The sequence below is a fragment of the Talpa europaea genome (assembly GCF_964194135.1).
Source record: "Talpa europaea genome assembly, chromosome: 11".
Lineage (NCBI taxonomy): Eukaryota > Metazoa > Chordata > Mammalia > Eulipotyphla > Talpidae > Talpa > Talpa europaea.
In genome coordinates, this window is record NC_140078.1 from 12,833,575 (window position 1) to 12,854,789 (window position 21,215).

Genomic DNA, 21,215 nt, shown 5'->3' on the forward strand with positions numbered 1-21,215 from the left:
GGCTGCAAAGAACTTGTTCATTGTGTATCTTCCTTGCTGGCCTGTCTGGGAGTGGGACCTGGGTCTGCTGCACTCTATAGGCCCTGTGTTGTCATAGTGCCTACGCATAGTAGGCACCAGTGTTTCTTGAGTAAAGAAATAAGTAAATAAGGGTTTTAACATTTCATGTATATTTGACTCTAAGGTTATTTTAGTGTGCATCTTTTGTCCAATTGTTATAAAAATTTAAGGATAAAAGAACAACAATTTTCTCACCTTTTTTTTTTTTTAATTATGGGAGCCAAGAACTAAAGGGAACTTAGAGCTTCTTGAGTAGCGGGAAATAAGTGCCCATTTTCTTCACATCTATTTCTGTTCTAAACCCCTGCCCTTGCTTTCAGCCACCTATTACAATTAATAGCAAAGGGCCAGATGACAGTCATTGTAGTGTGGCTGATGCACATCTTTCCTCCAGTTCTCAATTGGAGATCAAGGTTTAAAGAAAAATTAGGAATATCTGTCTTTTGCTGTCAGCTCACATCATGAACTTACTCACATCATGAACTTACAGTTTTCCTCACCGGCACCATGGGGGAGAATAGTATAAAAACAACCTGCCTGGAAGGTTGTTTGAAAATTAATCGAGATACCATATGTAAACTGCTTAGAATTGTGCTTGGTGCTGAATAGATGTTTGATGCTATTCACCATCTGTTCTACTTTGACTTATTGCTCTGCTTTTGGAAGGTTAACTTTAACACATGCTCTGCAAGTAGCAATTCTTGAACAACCATGCTATACATATTTTACAGAATCCCCTCAAATCTTGGATTCTGCTGTTACGAATGAAGCTACACCTGCAGACTGGCTCACTCTTGGATAGTGTCGTATTAGCCTAGTTGGGTAGTAACATTGTCAACTTAGGACTAGATTGGACAGATGCCTGTAGTTGACCTCTTGAATCTGTCTTCCTTGGAGTCTTCCAGAGTCCAAATTAGATCCTGCCTGAATCTATCAGGAAGCCCCCTCTCTCTTTTCCATGCTTAGAGACATTATTAAGCGCTGTAGTGCTGCAACCATTTTCTTGGTTATGAGATGCACAACTTTTCATTGAGGTTTTGTGAATCTTCTTGTCCACCTCAAACATAGTCTGTCACAAAGCTGCTTAGATCAAAAAAATACAGCAGTGCTTCCACCTCTGGGCTGACTTGGAAGAATTAGCTTCATCTTTGGGGCTTCAACTTGTAGCAAGAACGGCCTGTAGCAAACCTGTTCTGAATAATGCTCTTGACAGCTCTCAATTGCACTAAATGACTGTCACCCCTATAGGGCAACTTGGAGTTATGAAATTTTCATGAAGATATGAATTTCAGTATTTCTATTCTTATTCTCAGAGAGGAACATTTGCACTAAATGAAGAGGCAAGCAGCCTACACCCCCGCGAAGGCCTGTCATTTTACTACTTATTTCTTCACAGTGCTATCACAGTTCCTACTGCCCTCTTTTCAGGACAGTTGTTAGGGCTTTCTAGGGAACCAAATCAATCACTCTTCCTCACCTCCAGATCCACAGCTGAGTGAGAAAGACAAATCTGTCTAGACTTCAGACCCACACATGGCAGGAGTAAGCTGAAGAGTAGAAATGTACCGAGGTAGTAGGCACGTGGAGCAACCCAACTTGATCCATGCCCTGTCAGACACAGAGCAAACAAGGGCAGGTCACTCATGGGTAGTTAACCTCCCTAGTTGTAATGGGTCCATCGAAGAAACTTCAGCTTTCAGGCAAAGCAGCCCTCTTTATGAGGAGGAGCAGGTGGAAACAACAGCAAAAATGTTCTCAAGACAGCAGGAACATTGAGAAAATTTCTGTTTTGATGTGAGCTGAGGCAGAGCATGGGGAGAGAACGAGAATACTTCTTCCTACGGTGATTATTGGAAGAAGTGGGCAGAACTGACATCCAGTCAGCTGTCAAATCTGTATGGTGTCCAGCCTGTGCCAGGTACTGACCATGAAATTATTAGTAAAAGCAGACACAGATTCTATTCCTAGGGAGCCCATAGCCTCATTGCAGTTATCAAATAATCGCCCAAGGAATAAGTTAATAAAGAAGAACATAAGGCACTACAGTTTCTCTTGCCATGTGCCCCATGCATGCAGCACCGGTCACGGAGATGATAAGAAAATCACTTTGAATTAAAAGATGACATACCTGTAGCTCCCCAGACAGAAATACCGCATGCTGCCAACAGAGTGAAGGGATTGAACTGCATCAACATGATATTAGAATAAAAACCAATATAGCAATAAAATACCCAACAAAGTCAAGTCAAGTTGGTTACTAGCAACCAGACTGCTTCTCCTGCTGCATCCTCCATCACTGGTGATGGGGTGTCTCTGTACATACTACAGGGCAGGAAATTGACTTTATTTAATGGTAGCAACATGGAAAGGGTTTTCACGATTATGAAGGAGTTTGCCCCAAGGTAGTATGCCATAACAATAGATTTGGATGTTTTCTATGATCCTGTCTTGTAAGATTACATTTGATTCAACAATAACAATGAAAAAATACACATTTGTACACATTTCTAATACCTGGGATGAAAGAAAACATTAAAAAAGCAAGACCCATTCAGGAAGTAACAAGGTGTCCAGAGCTGGGATGTAGGGTAAAGAAGTGTTGAATTCAACATTTCTGATTGTCTTTACTGTCCAAAAGAAATGAAAGAGTGAGGATTGTTGCTATATCTGTGTCTCTCTGAGGACACAGAGTATTGGCACAAGCTTTCATTTTGCATTAAGAACTGCCTAGCGGTGTCCACTTTAGCTCAAGGATCTTCCCCTGATAGGAAATCTTATAGGATCTGATTAATCTTAAGTATTTTTGTTTGGTTTCTTTTGTTTCTTACTCAATAAGGGAAGCAAAATGACTATTGGGCCCAAGGCAGATTTTGTGACTTCTGACATGACTTCTGACACTTCTCATTACCCCGATCAGGGTATGAGAGGTACAATGCCATGCGAGCAGACCCAGCACTTTGCTTCCTGGAGAAAGTCGGGATGCCAGATGAGAAGTCCCTTTCTGCAGAACAGGGCACTACGGATGGGGCCTCAGAAGTTCCTGAAAGGTGAGGAGCTGCATGGGCCAACCCCATGAGGTGGACATTCTGTGCCATGAAGCTGTAGTCCCCTTCCACAAGATGCAGCTCTCGATGATCTCTTCCTCACAGTCTGACATCCCTTTTAAGCCATGTCCTGCTGGAATTACCTTCCCAGATTGCTGCTTTCGTTACATCCTGATGTGCCTCAGACCTTTTCTTTAACTTCAGAGCACTTTGTACCAAATACCAGTTTCTGTCCTTCATGGGTTCCCCACAGTGCCCACCATCCTGCCCTACTCCTCAGCCAGGATTCTCTCTTGTCTGGTCAGAGGATTCTCAAGGAAAAATCAGACCTCTCCCACTTGACAAAAAGTTAGAACAACACATAGCAAGTACAGAATTCCTGACCTTGAAATTCCTCAGATGAAATTCCAACATTATTTAAGGATTGCATGACCCATGAGTAAGGTGGATTTAGGAGCCATTGCTTTATGGCAATTAGACTTTATCCATGGGCAGTTTACAAAAAAGAATAGAAGAATATCCTTTGAGTTTTATTTACTGTTCTCATCAACCCAAATGTGGAAAGCTAAGCAAAGAGTCAAAAGCTGTGATTCCCCAAAATATATATATTTGGAAAATACAACCTGCATCCCTTAGCTTATGTTTGGTAAGCTTTTGGCTCAGTCTTCTCCCCAGAAGTAGCAGATACTGCTTTCCATTGTCTGGGACTGTGGCCAGGATTGGACATGAGGGCATGGCACTGCCAGAAGCTCCCAACTATTTGCCAAAACCGAGAAAAGGGTAAAATGCCTCTTCCACCTATTCTTAACCCCTAGTGAACTCTTGAGTTACCATAATGTTCTCTGCCTCAGAGGTGTTTTGTGTATGTACATAGTAAAGATGTCTTCAAGGAGATGTTAACAAATGCCCATGTGACTGGTGATACTAATATATTCACTGGGTCAGGTAAAACCCTACCTGGCTGAGGTAGCAGAATGTATTGTGTATAGAACTTGTATTTTTGTGGGATGGGTTCCTCCGTGTGGTTAAGCAGTGAAGGTAGGTTCTCCTGTGTCCAGGATCTGAGCAGCAAGGATGAAATTGACTTTGAAATAGGAATATTTCAGTCAGTCTTAAATAGAATCATGAAAATTAGATTGGCATCAGCAACAGGCAAGCTCACTATAAGGCATAAGGCAACTAACGCTAGGGTAGTATCTGGTGGTAAAGGGAGAACCCCCTTCCTTCTGAGCAGTCACTCCAGAGTTCCCTTCCAAGAAGTGACTGTTACCAAATGTAAGTGATTCTGAGGACTGGCTTGGTTTGCACAACCTTCAGTCTCTCAAGTCTATTCTTCCATCAAAACTACATATTCAGGTAACTCTTGATGGCTAGTAGTTAACTTTTTTCTGGCAGTGTCATTGGTGATGAGCCTCTGAACTTGTCTGAATAGATCATGGGTTTCATGCTTACATCTCAGTGGAAGGAGGTACCTGCCCACACAGGTGATAACCTTGGCAAAACCAAGATGTTGAAAACTTGGAGAAAAGGATCTTTTAATGTTACCTTTGAGTTTGGGTATTTCCATCCTGTTTCCAAAGTAGCTCTTAGGTGGTGTAATGCTTTTGCTTTTTTTTTTTTTTTTTACTTCTAGAGTCAACATCGATAAAGAAGACAATGCTGAAGACAAATTAGATGGCCTCCAGAAACAAATGGTGAGCCAGATTTACTGTATTGGTAATCCACAAGGTCTTTGATATCAAGAAAAAAATCCTCATCTTGGGGAACTTGATTGCATTACTGCGATTACATTTTCCCTAACAGTTTATTATGTTGTCAGCATAACAGACTGCATTGCACTTTTATTCTAATGAAACTTTTGATTTTAAAATAGCCATAGGGCCTCCCCGGTGGCACAGCAAGTTGAGCACCATGCTGTGAAGCTCTCCGCAGCCTCTGCAGTACAGGTTCAATCCCTGCCGACTGACGAGAATCCCACATGGTGTGGCAGACCTCTGCTGACGCGCCCGCTGCTGCCCTCAGCAGTGTCTTTGGTCAGTCTGCCTGCTCTGCTCCCCGCTCTGTCTCTGGTGAATCCTCTCACCCTCCCACACTTCTGGCATGTACCCCAGCTCTTGTATAAAAATAAATAAATCTTTAAAAATAAATAAATAAAATAACCGTAAATTTTGAAGGCAATTATAAGATATAATACAGAATGTTCCCATGTACCTTTTACCCAATTTCCCACCCTATGAACATTTTGAAAAATAATCTACAATATTATAATGATACTGACATTGATAGAGTCAAGATACAAGATACATTTTCTTCCTTTTTTTAAAAAAAAAATTTGTTTATTTTTGCATACAAGAGCTGGGGTACAGGCCAGAGATGCGGGTGGTGAGAGGATTCACCAGAGTAACAGAACAGATAGACTGACTGAAATACACTGCTGAAGGGAGCAGCAAGCGAGTCAGGAGAGATCTGCTGCGCCACATTTGCTCCCTGGCCTGCCAGGGATCGGACTGGTGCTGCAGAGGCTGCGGATTGCCCCATAGTGAGGTGCTTAACCCCTTGTGCCACCAGGGAGGCCCCATTTTCTTCCTTGACCACAAAGAGCCCTCAGAGTTTTACAGCCACGTTCTCTCCTCCTTCCTGCCTTCACCTACTATTTAATACTTAGCAAACACTAACCCATTCATTTCTATAATGTTATTATTTTAAGACTTATATAAATAGAATCCTGCGATACGTAACCTTTGGGAATTGGTTTTGCTGGGGCTTGATCCAGGGTGTTACTGTAACAATAATCCAACCCTTTTTATCCCTGAGTAGTGGGCCATGGTGTGGAGCCAGAGTTTGTCTCACCATTCATCTGTTGAGGAACATCTAGGTTGTTTCCACTTTTTGTTTTTTACAAATACCTCTGTTAACATTTGCATAAAGATTTTGTGTGAATATACGATTTCACTTCTCTGGGATAAATGTCCTGGCATGTAGCTGCTGATTCATATGGTAGCTACATGGCTAGCTTTTTTCAGAAACTGAAAGCTGTTTTCCAGAGTGGCTCTACTACTTTATATTCTTGCCAGCAGTATATGAGTGATTTCACACTCTCATCATCCTCACTTCTTTTGGTGTTGGCACTATTTTTTTATTATTGAGCCAATCTGATGGGTAGGTGGTGATATCTTTGCCTTGTCCTGACGCCTAAAACTGTTGAGCGTCTTACTGTGTGCTTAGTTGCCTGTCTGTCTTCTTCAGTGAAATGTTTCTTCATGTCTTTTGCCCATTTTATAATTGTATTGTTTTCTTTTTTTACTATTTTTTTTTTAAATAGAGGCATGCTTTTATTTATTTGTTTGTTTGTTTGTTTTGTTTATACATGCACTGGGTACAGTCAGAAGCACGGGAGGGTGGGAGAATTCACCAGAGCCAGAGCGGGGAGCAGAGCAGGCAGAAGGACCGAAGTACACTGCTGAGGGGAGCAGCGGGCGGCAGGAGAGGTCTGCACGCCATGTGGGACCCTCCTCCGGTGGCCGGGAGCAGCCGGGGATCGAACCGGCGCCGCAGAGGCCGCGGGCAGCTTCGCAACCCAGCGCTCAACCGCTGCGCCACCGGGGAGGCCCTCTTTTTTTACTATTGATTTTTGAGTTCTTTACTTGTTCCGATACTAGTCTTTTGTCAGATAAGTGGTTTGCACATTCTCTACCACCCTCTAGTTTGTATTTTTTATCCTATTCACATTGTCTTTTATAGAACAAGTTTTTCATTTTGATGAATTAATTGTTCCTTTTATGGATATTTTATAAATTTATTGATTATCTCTGTCTAGATGTATTTTGAAAGATTTTGTTTTGTTTTTAAAGTTTTATAGTTTTACATTTAAGTCTTAAGGTTTATTTTAAGTTAATTTTCATACCCTTGGGAAGAATTAGATCGTGTATCATTTTTTTAACCTAGTTACTCTAGAACCATTTGTTTCTTTGATGTTATCTTTCCTCTTCTGAATTGCTTTTGCATCTTTGTTGAAAATTAGTTGAGCATCTTTGTTGAAAATTAGTTGAGCATATTTGTGTGACTCTATTTCTGTATCTCTCTTCTGTTCCATTGTCTGTTGTCTATCCCTCTGCCAACAGCACGTAGTCTTGTTTACTATTGTTCTTCCTCTAAGGTATCTTTTCTTTCTTGGTGCTTTCAAGATTTTTTTTCATTGTCTTCAGTTTTCAGAATTTTAACTATGATATCTTTTCTGTGGATTTCTTTGAAGTCAGCCTTTTTGTAGTTTGCTCATTGTATTGAATCTCTAGGTTTGTTCTTTTGGTGTAGTCCGCTGAGGCGTGTTGTCTCCAACAAAGGGCCAGGAGAGGTGCAGGTCCGGAGCACATGATGTCAAGACACCACCTGCTGTGTGCTGTTTCTCTCTGTTGTTCACATTGGCTCATTCCTTCTTTTCTATTTTCAGGTTCATTGATTATTTTCTCTTTGTCCTCCATTCTGCTTTTGAGTTTGTCCATGAAAGTTTTTTTGCTGTTCTTTTGTTTCGTTTTTTGGTTATTACGTTTTTTTAAAATCTAAAATTTCCTTTTGGTTCTTCTTTGGATCATAATTCCTTTGCTGAAACTTTCTTTTTCTTTTATGTAAACATGTCTAGACTTGCTCACTGATCACTGCTTTAAATTCTTGTGTCAGATAATTAAAATCTCTTGTCATCTCAGTGTTGACATCTGTTAATTGTCTTTTTCACTTAGTTTGAGATATTCCTGGTTGTTGGTATTATAAGTGATTTCTTTTTATTGAAACCTGGACATTTTGGGTATTGTGAAAATCTAGAGCTCACTTAAACTTTCTGTTCATCTGACTACCTCTGACACCCCACTTGTAGTTGAAACTTGGTACTACCAGATGGGAGTAGAAGTTCATGTTCACACTCTGCCCTCATTGATACCAAGCAGTTGTTTCTCATTATTATTGGCAGAAACAGAAGTTCTGCTCCCATACTGCCTTAGCTGACACCACAGGTGGGAAGCCTTATTTTTATTACCTGTCAAGGATGATAATCCTGGTTCCCCACTTGACTTTTTCTCACCATCCTAGCAGGGGAATGGGTGTTTTGTTACAGCCTGACAAAGGCTCCCCACTTGGCTCACTGGAATGCAAGTGGTGAGCCACAGTTATCTGTGTCATTGGACTGAAGTATGATGGGTATTGTATTAATATTTTATGTGTTATTAACCTATCCCTTTCCTGATCCTTGCTAGAGATAACACGCTTGTGTTGGTGCTTTTTGTTTTGTCTGTACCCTTTGACATTTCCAGGTAGCCAACTTCTTTGGCTTCAAATCTAGAGTTGTAAGGCCAAAACAAAATATGGAACTTACCACCATATCATTCCTTGGGTCCCAAGGTCCCAAGTTTGCTGGTCTTTTCTTCCCCTTCCAGAGTATGCTTATAATTGTTTTATATATGTCTAGGGGTTTTAGTTGCACTTTGAGGAATAAGGAAATGTGTATTTTCCTTGTTCCTCAGAAGTCTGCATTGCACTTTATAAAATAGCTTCTGGAACTTTGCGTATAAGGCAAACCTTATTACAGTCCCAGAACCATTTACCACATATTCTCTGGCTTTGAGTAGTGGAGTCAATGAGCCTGTTCGAATTTCATGGGTTTTGAGTCCCAGAGGTTATTGTGGCAACTGACTCCATCCCAGGATAATCTCTCCTCTCCTTATCACCACCCAGGAGTGATGATTCTTTTTTTTTTTTTTTTTCTTCCAGTTACTTCAGCTTCCATTATCTTTGATTTCCTGTAGCAGTGACATCAGTTTCCCAAAGTAGGAAATAATTATTTTCAAAGATATGTTTTCATATCTCCCTAAGACTTAAGAAGCAGCGGAATGAACCAAATCAGCATGAAGCTTTAGATCCTGGTCTGAACAACTAAAATTCAGGTCTCACCATTCCAGACCCTAGCTTATTGTTTGGAATTTGGGCTGTGTTTTCTGATAGAGACAACTCAAGTAGCAAAGAAATGACAGTGATAACCTTATAAGGAACTTTACTCTTTCCAGCACTTTCCACTTGTTTAATTTGATCTTGCACTCAACTATGTGAAGTAAGCACTTCGGTTGTCATTGCCCTCACTGTGAGCTGAGGAAACTTAGGTCCAGGAAATTAAAAGATTTTGCAAAGATTTCACCACTGACAGAATTGAGTTAAATATTCCCTAGATATTTGGTATTGTTTTTCCTAATCAAGTATTCTTTCCATAGTCAAGATAGTAGAAAGTGTTTCAACAACACATAGATGATCCTTCTTCCCAGCAGCAGCTTCTATGAGAAGGCAGCCACCAGACCATCAGCAGGGCAGGCTTGTGAAGCTGTTCACATTAAACTTTATAGGCTTGTTAGTCAGTCAGTCTTCAATTTGGGAGCGATCTGGGCACTGAGAGGATTGTGACGGAATCAATAAAAATAACTTCAAGTTATCATATAGGAATTATTTTTCTTTATAGGGTTAAACAGCCTCTGGAACTGCTTTAAAAGTAGCCTCTGGAACTACTTTATTATTCATTACAGAATTAATGCTGTATTATTTATTTTGCTCTTCAAAACCCTGAAATACGGGCTATAGAAAATAATGAAAAGCAGATGGGATGGGGAGTGGCTGCTCCCAGTTTCAAAGTAGACATATAAATTGATTAAGCTTGACTTCCAATGCACATGCTAAAATAACAAAGATAGAGAACTACCAACATCTCAATGAGACCTGTTGCGTGTGTGTGCGCATATGCGCACACACACACCAGTAACCTCCTGCTCACAGGGAGACCAGGTAGTTGCAGAATTTGTCAGACTTGGGCATAGAAAGGGGAATATTTAGTAGGTCGGCAGACTCAGCATTGCAAGGAGCCCTAACACGCCTCCTAGTAGTCTCTCAGAATGCCGTTTCCATAACAGCATTACTGTCAGGGTCATTCCAGTAGGTGTAGGTACCTCCAGGATCCATGGGATAAAGAGAAAAGTGCTCACTCCCAGGGAAGCCTCTTTAATTGTTGGGTGATACTTATCTGACTCAGAAATCCAGCTTCCTGTTAGTCTCTGTCTACTCTTCTTTCTGGTACTGCAGTGAACAAAATTGTTCTTTCCTCTCTAATAGGATTTTTAATTCTTTAAGCAAGCTAGCTACCTTAATCTCTTTAATTCTCTTCAGGTGACATATCCTAAGTTCCTCTGCTGTTCTTTATCTCATGTCAAAATGTGGCATTCAGAGAATCATAAAATGTAAGCTAGAAGGGACATTTGGGAGCATCTATTCCCTCTTCCCCACCCTCTCTGTTATAATACCAACAGAACTTTTGATTGGTAAAGAGTTACAGATTTCAGCTGTATTGGAGTCAGTGAATCTACAGAGACCTTCTAAAGCAGGTAGTTTAAAAGTTTATTTGTATTTGGAATGATCTGGAACCTAGAATGATAAATCTTTATCTATCAGAACTAGTATGGAGGGAGATTACGTCTCTTGTAACAGAAATGGTAATAATAAGTAGTGGCACAGCTTCCATTAACATGTTGTAATTAGCACATCCCGCCCCTGTTCTGCAGTAGTTCCAACAATAGGCAATCTCCAAAACAGGAGGTCTTCAAATGAAGGGTGATGTCATCATTTCCAGGGCAAGCTCACAAAAAACCCTTGCAGGGAAATTTAAAGCCTTAAATGGTCAAATCCAGCTGTAAGAAAAATTCAGTTAGGAACTGAACAGGTGAACATTTCTCATGAGTTAAGTGTTTAAGGGGTCTCTGATCCCAAATAGTAGTAATATTTAAACTTGAGTACTTCCAAGCTGACAAAACACATTTTGCCTTCAGTTAGGAAATATCCTTATCCCCATTGTAACGAGGAGGAAATCTAGTTTTAGTCAGCTCCAGAAACAGTCCCACAGCTAGAGCACGCAAGGGCAGTTTCTCCCGTGCTCCTATCTTCATCTAAATCTTGTGCCCTTTCCATAATAAAGTCCTTGAATTTTATGTGAATGACATTTGATGTGCCTCTATTTTCTGCATGAAGCTTATGCAGGAATACTTGATTTTCCTGTGAAATGAAAACTGTCAAGGGATCTTTTAAATTCTGCTTTTGTCCATCCTGTTGCCTTTACACAGAGATGTGTTATAGAGAACTCTTTCAGTATTTTTTTTTTTTTTTCTTATCAGCAGAAAAGTTTTACTCCTTGTAAGGACAAACCAACCACATTCATGGTCTTAACAAACCTAAATAGCCATTTAAAGCATTGGATATTGAGGTATAGGACATATGTGCTGTGGTGGGAGGCTTCACCATTTGAAGCTTACACCAGACTCTGCTCTATTGGCAGGTGAGCACTGCTAGTGGCATGGTATAGCTGTAGAACCGAAGGAGGACAGCTGTGTGCTACACAGCTCAGTGAATTCCCTGCAGACCTTGGCAGCATCCTCTAACTGTGTGTCCTCCGAACTTGTGCCGTGGTTCACGGGAAAAGGCATTCTCCATCAAGTCCATAGAGGTGGCCATCCACATTGTTAAACAGAATAAAATGAAAGTTCACCTTGTCATCTACCCGACACTGGCCTTCTTGTGCCATGGCATCATGAGCTGCCTGAATGGCCTTATTCTTTTCAAAGCATTTTGCTCTGTCTTCAGAGAACAGCCCTGTTTCAGAGAGAAACTGTTTCAGAACTGACCCATCCTCACATTCTACTTTGTCTTTGTTATTGGCCACTGTGTGTTTAAGTCCTGTGGTACCACAGGTGTGCCCAGTGGTCTGCTTCATGACATACACTTTAGGATTGACTTCTTGTCAGTGAAGGGCCCCGGGCCAGCACTTTGCTCAGTATCTTGGGGTCAATCTCCATGGGTCTGAGCTGCATCTTTGCGAGTGTCGGGAGGAGCCACAACCCAGAGAAGAGGAAAACAGCAATATGAGGCTTCAATATGAAGCTCAAAAGTCACCTGTTAGTTGTCCTTCCTCTACTCAGTTTAGGCCTGCCAGAGTTGGGAAATTTTTTGTTTTCCCACTATGTTGAGGAACACTTATCAATCACTCTGTGTGGCCAGTATTTATTTATGTCTCTCATAACCACCAGGTTGGTGGTTGTGTCTCTTCCACTGTTGAAACTACTGAGCCCCGCGAATTCCTGACAAACGGGACAGTGTTTCCTAAGTGTAAGAAGAAAGCTCATCACCAGTTGCGTTGGCCCTAGGATTTTGTCAGAGCAGAGGAGATTCCTTAAATCTGAAGGTCCAGCAGGTCTGTGTTACCTCTGCCATCACTTCCAGAAGGGAAAGGCAGTCAGGACTAAAGGAGCAGCCAGCCACATGCAAGGCAGACTGGACTGTCTGTATTCAGATAAGGAAACAGCTCTGTAACTCCATGGAAAAGTAACCAGAGTCGACTTGCATTGCTGTTGGTTACTGACAGTGGTTTTGATTTTCCCCAGTGTGAATTCCCCCCACCAGTGGCAATACTGTGCCCTGATTAGAGCTCACCCTCTGGAGTCAGACCTGGGTTTTAGTTCCATCTTCACCACTTAATAACTGTGTGGTCCTAGATATTATCAGCCTCCCCTTTGGCAATTTCCTCCTGTGTAAATGCTTATAAAGTACTCAGTACAGTATCTGGCACAGTATCTGGCAGTTTACTTACCTGGGTTTCAACAGACTTTGTTGTCTTTGCTGTTTAATTATAAAGACTTCCTTAGAGTACATATTATAGTTGAAAGGTGGAAATGTTGAGTGATTATTTAGTGGTTGGCATAGTTTATTAGTATTTCCTCATCCCAGCTGCCATTTGTTGAGCATTTGCTTTGTGCTAGGGTTTGGTTACACATTTACATAGTTGATTTACTTGTGCCCCACTATCACCCTATTATAATCTCTGTTTTGCAAATGGGCTTACTAGAGAGTGCAGTGGACTGTTGGACCCACCCTGTGTGTCCTCAAGATGGAGAAATTGGGTTTTATAGCCACTTGCCTTTGTTTTGATGTTGTTGTCAGCATTCTTTGGGACTCTTCACTCTGCAAAGATTGATTCATATCTCTTCTAAGGTGAATCTTTCTTCCAGTTGATGCATATAGGCAGAAGATAAGATACTAAATATTAGACTGCTACTTCAGGGGCTGGGCTCTCTGGTCTCCTTTTGATCCGAGTCTGTCACGGCCTTAGCGCATCACGCACTCACAGTAAGCGGGCTGCTTTCTCAGGTTAAGGCATCTCTCCCTCAGGCTACTAGTAAACCAGGGTTTCTCCATTCTGTTATCTCTAAAGAGAGGAAGCACCTCCAAGAGAGGGCAGGATCCGGAACAAGGCATTTGTTGGTATGGAATCTTTCCTTACTTGGGTTTACCTAGTGTCACTCAGGTTTACTAGCTATACACCAGCAGAAATTGTTAGATGGACTGGAAGGGACCCCTGAGTACGTGTGTGTCCACCTCACACCAGTTTGCAGCTATCCCTGCAGATGTGGGGCATAGTGATGCCAACATCAGCTCCTCATACTCACAAGAAGGAGAATTGTAGCTTCAGGACCCAACTCCCACATTTGATAGGCTTTAGGACATTTCTCAGTCTAAAGGTGGCTGTGTTTACAAATTTCAGCTTTCAAAGGATCTTCATGGATACTGTGACAATAGTAAAAAATGTTATCTGTGGCAGGAAAGGCTATAAAGCATGCCAGTTTTGGTTTTTTTTTAATTAACCTAAATAGTAGAAAAACATGGCATCTGCTTCAAAATGGCATAAGAGATCTACCTGGGGTTCTGCATCTTCTCTGACATTAGAGGGCGGGAAGCGGTTTGGGCCGAGGAAGGGAGATTAAGCTGGTATTCTCCAATTCTCAATTTACGTTTCATTCCCCAAGACAGCTCTTCAGCAGCTCTTTTTACTTGCCTCTTCCCCCATCAGTTAATGGTTGAAAGTACAGGCTTTTCGGATCAGACTGCCTGAGTTTGAAAGCCAGCTCTGCAGCCAGCCAGCCATCTGACCTTGGGCAGCTACAGAGCCTCTCTAGGGCTTGTTTTCTGTGTCTGTAAAATGAGGATAGTAGTCACTTCTCCCTGGGGAGGCAGCTCTGGTCACTGAACTAAGCCATGGAGAGGGTCCTCCACAGTGCCCGAGTAACTTGGTTCTCAGTGAGTTAGCTGTTCTAGCACTCCTGGGGAGAGAGATGCATTCAGAAAATGCACCGCTGGCCCCTTGTACCTTTTCATAGTTTTTACTTTCAGGTTCTTCCATGGTATTAGGCTCAAGAGAGTGTTTCTGTGAACTTTATTGAGGCTGTGGTGCCTATCAGTTCCTCCTGTTTTAGCTTCCTACTCACTGTTGTGAGTACGAATCCTGAAGGCAGCAGTTTTATTCTACAAATGACCAGATAGAAAATATCTTAGACTTGGGGACCACAGCTAGTCTTGGTGCAGTTTCCTCCTCTTTCCCCCAAACCATTAAAAATGTAAAAAACCATTTCTAGCTTGAGGCCCACACAAAAATGTTCTGCAGACCATGATTAGCTGGCCCTTGCTCTCTGCCTCTGCCTCTCCTCTGCTCTGCCATGGCTTGGATGCTAGGTAGTTTCCTCCCTTCATTAGGTCAAACAAAAAATAAGAGTCAAAAAGTGATGTTTTCTTCTAAAAATTGGTGTCCCTTTGAGAAATAGTACTGTCTCTTCTCCCGCCCACGAGCTCCTAAATGGGTGCACACATCTCTTTAAGACCTTGCTTTTAGTTCTTCTGGGTATATACTCAAAGTGGATTGTTAAACTCCAAAGGTAATACAATTTTTAATTTTTGTGGAGTCCCCATGCTGTTTTCCATAGCTACTTGTTCCATTTAACAGTTCAACCAACAGTACACAGAGTTGTACTTTCTCCATATCCTCACCCACCTTGTTATCTTTCAGGTTTTTGTTTGTTTTGATAGTAGATATCCTAATGGTGTGTTCTTTATTGAGGTAACATTTGTTTACATTGCTGCTCTATAGGTTCCAGAAGGAACTTTTAAAGTTCCATTCCTGAGACAAGGAAAGGGTGGGTCAAGGATTACATTAGAGCCAATTTGTCAAATGGTCCAACTTGGATAAGCTCTGTGCCTGTGATATTACTCCAGATTTGCTTGAAGCCTCAAATCATGATTTTAAATTTGAATTTCTAGGGCTTTGCGCCATCAGGTCTCATGTCTGGAGCAGTCATGTTTTAGGAAAATAGCGTCTGTTGCTGTGAAGTAAGCTAACTATAATGAGCATGAACATGGTACTTCTTGAAAGCAAAAAAAAAAAAAATGTAGGCACAGCCTTTGTGAAATGGCAGTATTAAATTGCAAGTGATGATGGTAAAACAAATATTTAAATTCACAGCTAAAATAGTGCTGGTAAAATGTAATTGTCTAGGAGAGGGTCCCAGTTCATCATTTCTTAAACTAATTCTTTACAGGTGGAATCATTTCATAATTCCAGGAAGTAATGCTTATTTTACATTAACTGCTTTATGACTTTTAAAACTGTAAGCTTTATCAAGGACTGTCTTGGCCTTTGTTCATGGGCAAAAGATGGCTCCTTCTGTGTGGTAGGGGCTTCTGAGGTAGTCTCTTCTGTGCTGCAGTTTTACTGATGGGATGGCTTCATTTACCCCTAGGAGAGTTCCAGTGATGGAGGTGATGGCATTTTTGGTGAAAAGAAGGATGACAGCCGGGCAGGTGAGACTGTGTCCTTCTGAAGGCAAAGAAAAGTAAGGTCCCAGTTTGTAGTTATCCTGGAGTTCAAATGTAATAAAATTAATGTTTTTTAAAGAGGCTCTTTTATAAAAAGCCAAGTAAGTTGACCATCTCACACTGTGGGAGTCACACAAACTTTAAAGTGGCTCTGACAACCTCCCTCCACTTGCCATTGAAAGTCAGAAGTGAAGAAAATGATGATACCTGAGATCAGACTGAAGTCTGAGAGATAAAAAAGGAATCGTGGTTTCCTTGATTTGATTTTTGGGGGGTTTTTTGGTTTGTTTGTTTTTCTTTTTTCCTTTTTGGAAAAAGTTAGGGGGGTTGGTTTGGTTTGCTTTGCTTTATTTTGTTTATCTTTCTGAATTCAAATTTAATGAATGCTTTGGCATTTGGAAGCCCCAGCTACACAAAAGCTTATAGTTGTATACAGAGAAGGCCACCGGTCTGCTTGTTCAGATTCCTTACCACAACGTCCTCCAATCAGTTCTGCCTCCACAGAACTAGGCACATTTGTTTGTGTGAGCTGACAGAGCCTGCCACAGCCTGAAACATTCTCTAAAGCAAGATTGCAGCCCTGGCAGCTCTGCCTAACTCCTGTGCTAGTTATGAGACAGCAGCTACTAGGTTATTGAATCAGCTTTGTTTTTATTAAAAACAAAACAGCAACAATAGCAACATCACCTTTGTTTTGGTTCTGTTTGTAAATACTAATATCCTCTCTGATGTTTGAAGCCCAGGATGGCTCCGACCCAGACAAATCGCCCTGGCCAGTTTCATCTGCTCTCACAGCTCGTCTCAGACGTCTGGTCACTGTATACCAGCGCTGCAACCGCAAGGAGCTCTGCCGACCTGAAATTCTGGGACCAAGTAACCAAGGATACTGGGTCCAGGACGAGATGTTCAGGAGAACCTCAGAAATGGATCTCATCAACAAGGAAGCCCAAAAGAGGTAAAAGCCAGTGTCTAAAAGGGCATGTCGAACTGCCCTCAAATAAAAAGTCAAGCTGATAGCTGGAAGGAAGTGTTCTCATACACAGTGTAATTAAATCCTACATCCGAGTGATGCTGACTGGGGCAGTTAATGAGTTCTAGGACACCTTCTGGTTACACTTCCCAGACTTTTAGGATTTTCTTTTTTTTTTTTAAGATTTATTTATTTGTTTATACAAGCACTGGGTACAGTCAGAAGCGTGGGAGGGTGAGAGAATTCACCAGAGTCAGAACGGGGAGCAGAACAGGCAGAAGGACTGAGGTACACTGCTGAGGGGAGCAGCGAGCAGCAGGAGAGGTCTGCGCACCATGTGGGACCCTCGCCGGTGGCCGGGTACGAACCGGCGCTGCAGAGGCTTTGGGCAGCTTTGCAGCCCAGCGCTCAACTGCTGTACCACCAGGGGAGGCCCACTTTTAGGATTTTCTAACTTGACCCTCTTTCCTACTTTGGATCCTGGACTCTGGGAATGAAGTTTAAAGACACCACACTGGCATATATTTGCTTTTTTAGCAGCAGAGTGAATAGTATGGTTTGAAACTATCTTAATGTAACTACCAACCTTGTCAAGCCTCTGAGAGCAATAAGTACCATAACATGCTGAGAGGAAAGGTATAAAGGAGCTACTTGCCCATCTGAGAATTAAGCTAAAAGTAGCTACAGAATGTCAGGGCATACGAGGCATGATGGCCACCAGAAAATATCAACAAATCTGCAGTTCCTTCAGTCTTTGTATCTCCCCATCCCTTTGATGTAATATCCAGTGAATTTAAAAAAAAAACAAAACTTCATATAATGAATTTAATTATCTCTACGTACTTGTTTTGGCTTTGTGAGATTTGACCGTTCAGGAAAATACTTCCCATCTGTTACAGCTCCAGAGGGAAGAACCAGAACCCCCTCTTCCCTGCTTTTCATTTTTCCGTTGACCCCTTGCACATCCCTGGCCTGACTTCCTCAGGTGGAAAGAAGCATGCCCAAGAGCCCCTCAGGCAGACTGGTGCTTTATATTATGTTTCCCTTAAGTCACTGTCTTAACCCTACATGATGTAAAGACTAGAGCTTTTGTACCCTGACCAACCTACATGAAACCAGGAGGAAAGCAAAGTTGAGAGAGTGGCTCAGGGAGAATGTGCAGCTGAGGGAGCCACTTCTCTCCTCTTCTGTAAAATGAAGGCGGTGAATTTAATGATTTGAAAGGCCCCTCCAGGGCACTATGATTTTATGTTCTTATACTGGGAAAAATAAGGCACAATATTTAATTATATAGTATTTTTTAAATCTTTATCTCCCACAAGAGGAAATTAGGTAATTTCTAAAATTGAAAAATCATGAGTTAGCAAGTGTGTATACATTTGAAATAGAGAGGTAAATACCAGAAGAAAGAACTGAAAGATTTGAAAATGGTAGACTGATGGGGTATAAGCCTGTTATAAGCCTCTCAGCCCATTTTAATGTAAATAAAAACAATAAATGATAAATAGGCAGACCAGCTCTACTTGCATTCTTGACTTCATGGGCTCTCCAGTAGGTGCTCAACAAGTAGTTGTTGGCTTATTTTTTAAAGCAGGAAGACAGCTCACTTTGCCTTTCTGATTGAATCTCAGGTGGACCAGAAGAGAGCAAGCAGACTTCTACAGAGCAGTGTCATCCTTTGGTGTTGTTTATGATCAAGAAAAGAAAACCTTTGACTGGACACAGTTTCGCATCATTTCCCGTTTGGATAAGAAGTCAGATGAGAGCCTGGAACACTATTTTTACAGCTTTGTGGCCATGTGCCGCAATGTCTGTCGCCTACCCGCATGGAAAGATGGTGGTGAGAAAGCTCTCCTGTCAGTATGTCCCAGATGAGATAAGGAAAGAACATGCTTGTTTTCAAGGAATAGTTACATTATAGCTGCCCTTGTTTCATAAAAACCTTCCATTGTCTAGCTTTCCATTTTTATCAGGGGAAACATCTGCCTTAAGGTTGCCATGCTAAGGAACCAGGGAATTAAGCAGATAAAAGATGCCTTAAATGATAAGCTCTGTATTTATCTTTCCAGTTCCCCCAGACCCCACCATCTACGTTGAACCCATCACCGAGGAACGGGCTGCAAGGACTCTATATCGCATTGAACTGTTACGGAAGGTTCGCGAGCAAGTGTTGAAGTGTCCTCAACTGCATGAACGCCTTCAGCTTTGTAGGCCCAGCCTCTACCTCCCAGTCTGGTGGGAGTGTGGGAAGCATGACCGGGACCTGCTCATCGGCACTGCCAAACACGGGCTGAACCGCACTGACTACTACATCATGACTGACCCCCAGCTGTCCTTCCTAGACGCCTACAGAAACTATGCCCAGCATAAAAGAACTGACATCCAGGCACCAGAAAGTGTCTGTTGCCTTTACCAGACCAATTCCAAACTGTATGAATCTCTTACATATACTCAGTTGAGCAGGACTTCAGAGTCCCTTGAAAATGAACCTGAGAACCTAGTGAAAATAGAAGGTAGAGATGATTTCGGTCCACCTGGGGGCAGCTTATCTGACATGACTTGTGAAAACTTTATTTCTAAAGTCCAGGATGTCATTTCCATCACCCATGATGAAAGCCTGCTGCCTGAGTCCCTGGAGAGCGTGATGTACAGTAAGAAGGCCATAGGCCGAGAGCCAGGCTCTTTTCCTGAGAGCCCAAGTACCCTTATAGAACCCAGAAAAGATGCTGCTGCCATCTCAGCAAGCAAAGATGGGAAATGCCATCCTGGTGGCCATGAGACAGAAATGGTTTCAGGACCCTCTCTTATGAGTAGTTTAGAAGCAGGAGTAGCTCAGATGAACCTTAAAAATGGAAAACATTTGTTGATGTCTCTTTCAAAGGAAGGGGAACTGTGCTGCAGTGAGTCAAGGCAGAGACCTGAAAGCCTTGGACAGCTGGAGGCCAAATGCTTAGCCACCCCTTCCTTGGATCAAGGCAGTGAGAGTGGGTTTGTAGATATGTGCAATCTTAGTGTCTGTGACTCCAAAAGAAACCTGTCATCAGATCAGCAGTTAATTGATTTATTGGAAAACAAAAGTTTAGAAAGTAAATTGATGTTGAGTCAGAACCACAGCGATGAGGAGGAGGAAGAGGAAGAAAACGAGGAGGAAAACTCAGACAATGCAGGAGGCCTGAGGGAAAGGCCAGAGATCCTGCCTCCTATGGAACCCAGCGCTAATATGCACAGGGAGAAGAGCCGAGGCTTCCATGTAGATGAAGCCACAAAAGGAAGCCTGGAGGTTGCAAGCCCAGGTCCTGCAGTGCAGAGGGCTTTTCCTCAAGCGTCTTGTCAGTGTCACTGCAAGCACATGGAAAGGTGGACGCGGGGCCTCGAGAACAATGGGTTTGAATTAGATAAACCCAAGGGCTATAGCCCAGATCTCTACAAAAACAAAGTCAATAATATCACAGTGGAGGCTGAACCCACTGCTATTCCATCAGAGCTGTTTAAAGTAAAGCACGAACTTTTAAAAGAACCTTGGAAAGACAGTGCAGAAGGGAAGAAAGGTTTCCTTCCATATCCTCCTGAAGGAAGTGAGCTCAAATCAGAAGACATGGATTTTGAGAGTAAAGATGACTATGATAGAGAGGGAAGCTGCCATAACCAAGGTACTGTACATAGGATCTTGTGGCATTTTGCATAAGCCAGTTCTCACATGACAGGGAGGGGAGTGGAGATGTTAAGAGTTCCATGGCTTCTGAAACACCTCACCATTTGTGAGGTTGCAGGCCTCAGTCTGAAAATGAGTCAGGTGTCTGATTACAGATAATCACAGCACCTTTGCAGCACCAGCCAGGTGATTTGGCCAGGGCCTCTGTGCTTCACCCGATAGATGCTGGCTGTGGCATCAGGGGACATAAGTTCTGGTTCTGCTAGATAAGGTGCTTCAAATTGGTCAAGTAGAACAGGCTGGGAACACCATGAACCTGTAATTGAATACAGGTGCAGTTAATTCCAGAAACCCCACACAAATACAGATGAATTTGATCTTAGTGAGGCGAGCAAGGGAAGCACCATTTATACATGTCTTTGTCAAAATCCTTTGACAGTATTGGTGCCTGTACTTCAGATTCTTCTTAGTACCACTACAGAAGTAAAAGCAAAGTTACAGCAAACTCAACAAAAATACAGATTGGATCTTTTTAAATAGGAGAATGTTAGATAAAGCTTCAAGTTAGAAGGAATTTTTAAATGTTGAGAATCTAAGTAACCCTGAGATTTCTGTGTGTGTGCTTTGTAGAGATTTAAATATAATGATTTACAGATCCTGAGCTATAACAGGTGAAATTTAACCTTTTTAACTGTCCTCTTCTTCAGACACACCAGAATCATATTAGGGTGAACAAGAAATAGTTCATTTATCCTTCATCAAAAAAATACCCAAAAAG

General features: G+C 41.9%; 1 protein-coding gene across 1 annotated transcript in view; it reads left to right on the plus strand.

Annotated features, from left to right (window-relative positions):
- The window catches only part of CHD6 (chromodomain helicase DNA binding protein 6), a gene marked incomplete at both ends in the record, with an annotated part of 124,323 nt that overhangs the window by 89,896 nt on the left and 13,212 nt on the right, over positions 1 to 21,215 (plus strand). The window contains 6 exons of the mRNA XM_084247649.1: positions 2,978 to 3,107; positions 4,738 to 4,798; positions 15,740 to 15,800; positions 16,554 to 16,770; positions 18,417 to 18,625; positions 18,855 to 20,435. Of these exons, the coding sequence (XP_084103775.1) occupies positions 2,978 to 3,107; positions 4,738 to 4,798; positions 15,740 to 15,800; positions 16,554 to 16,770; positions 18,417 to 18,625; positions 18,855 to 20,435 (2,259 nt within the window). The remainder of the gene's footprint in view (positions 1 to 2,977; positions 3,108 to 4,737; positions 4,799 to 15,739; positions 15,801 to 16,553; positions 16,771 to 18,416; positions 18,626 to 18,854; positions 20,436 to 21,215) is intronic.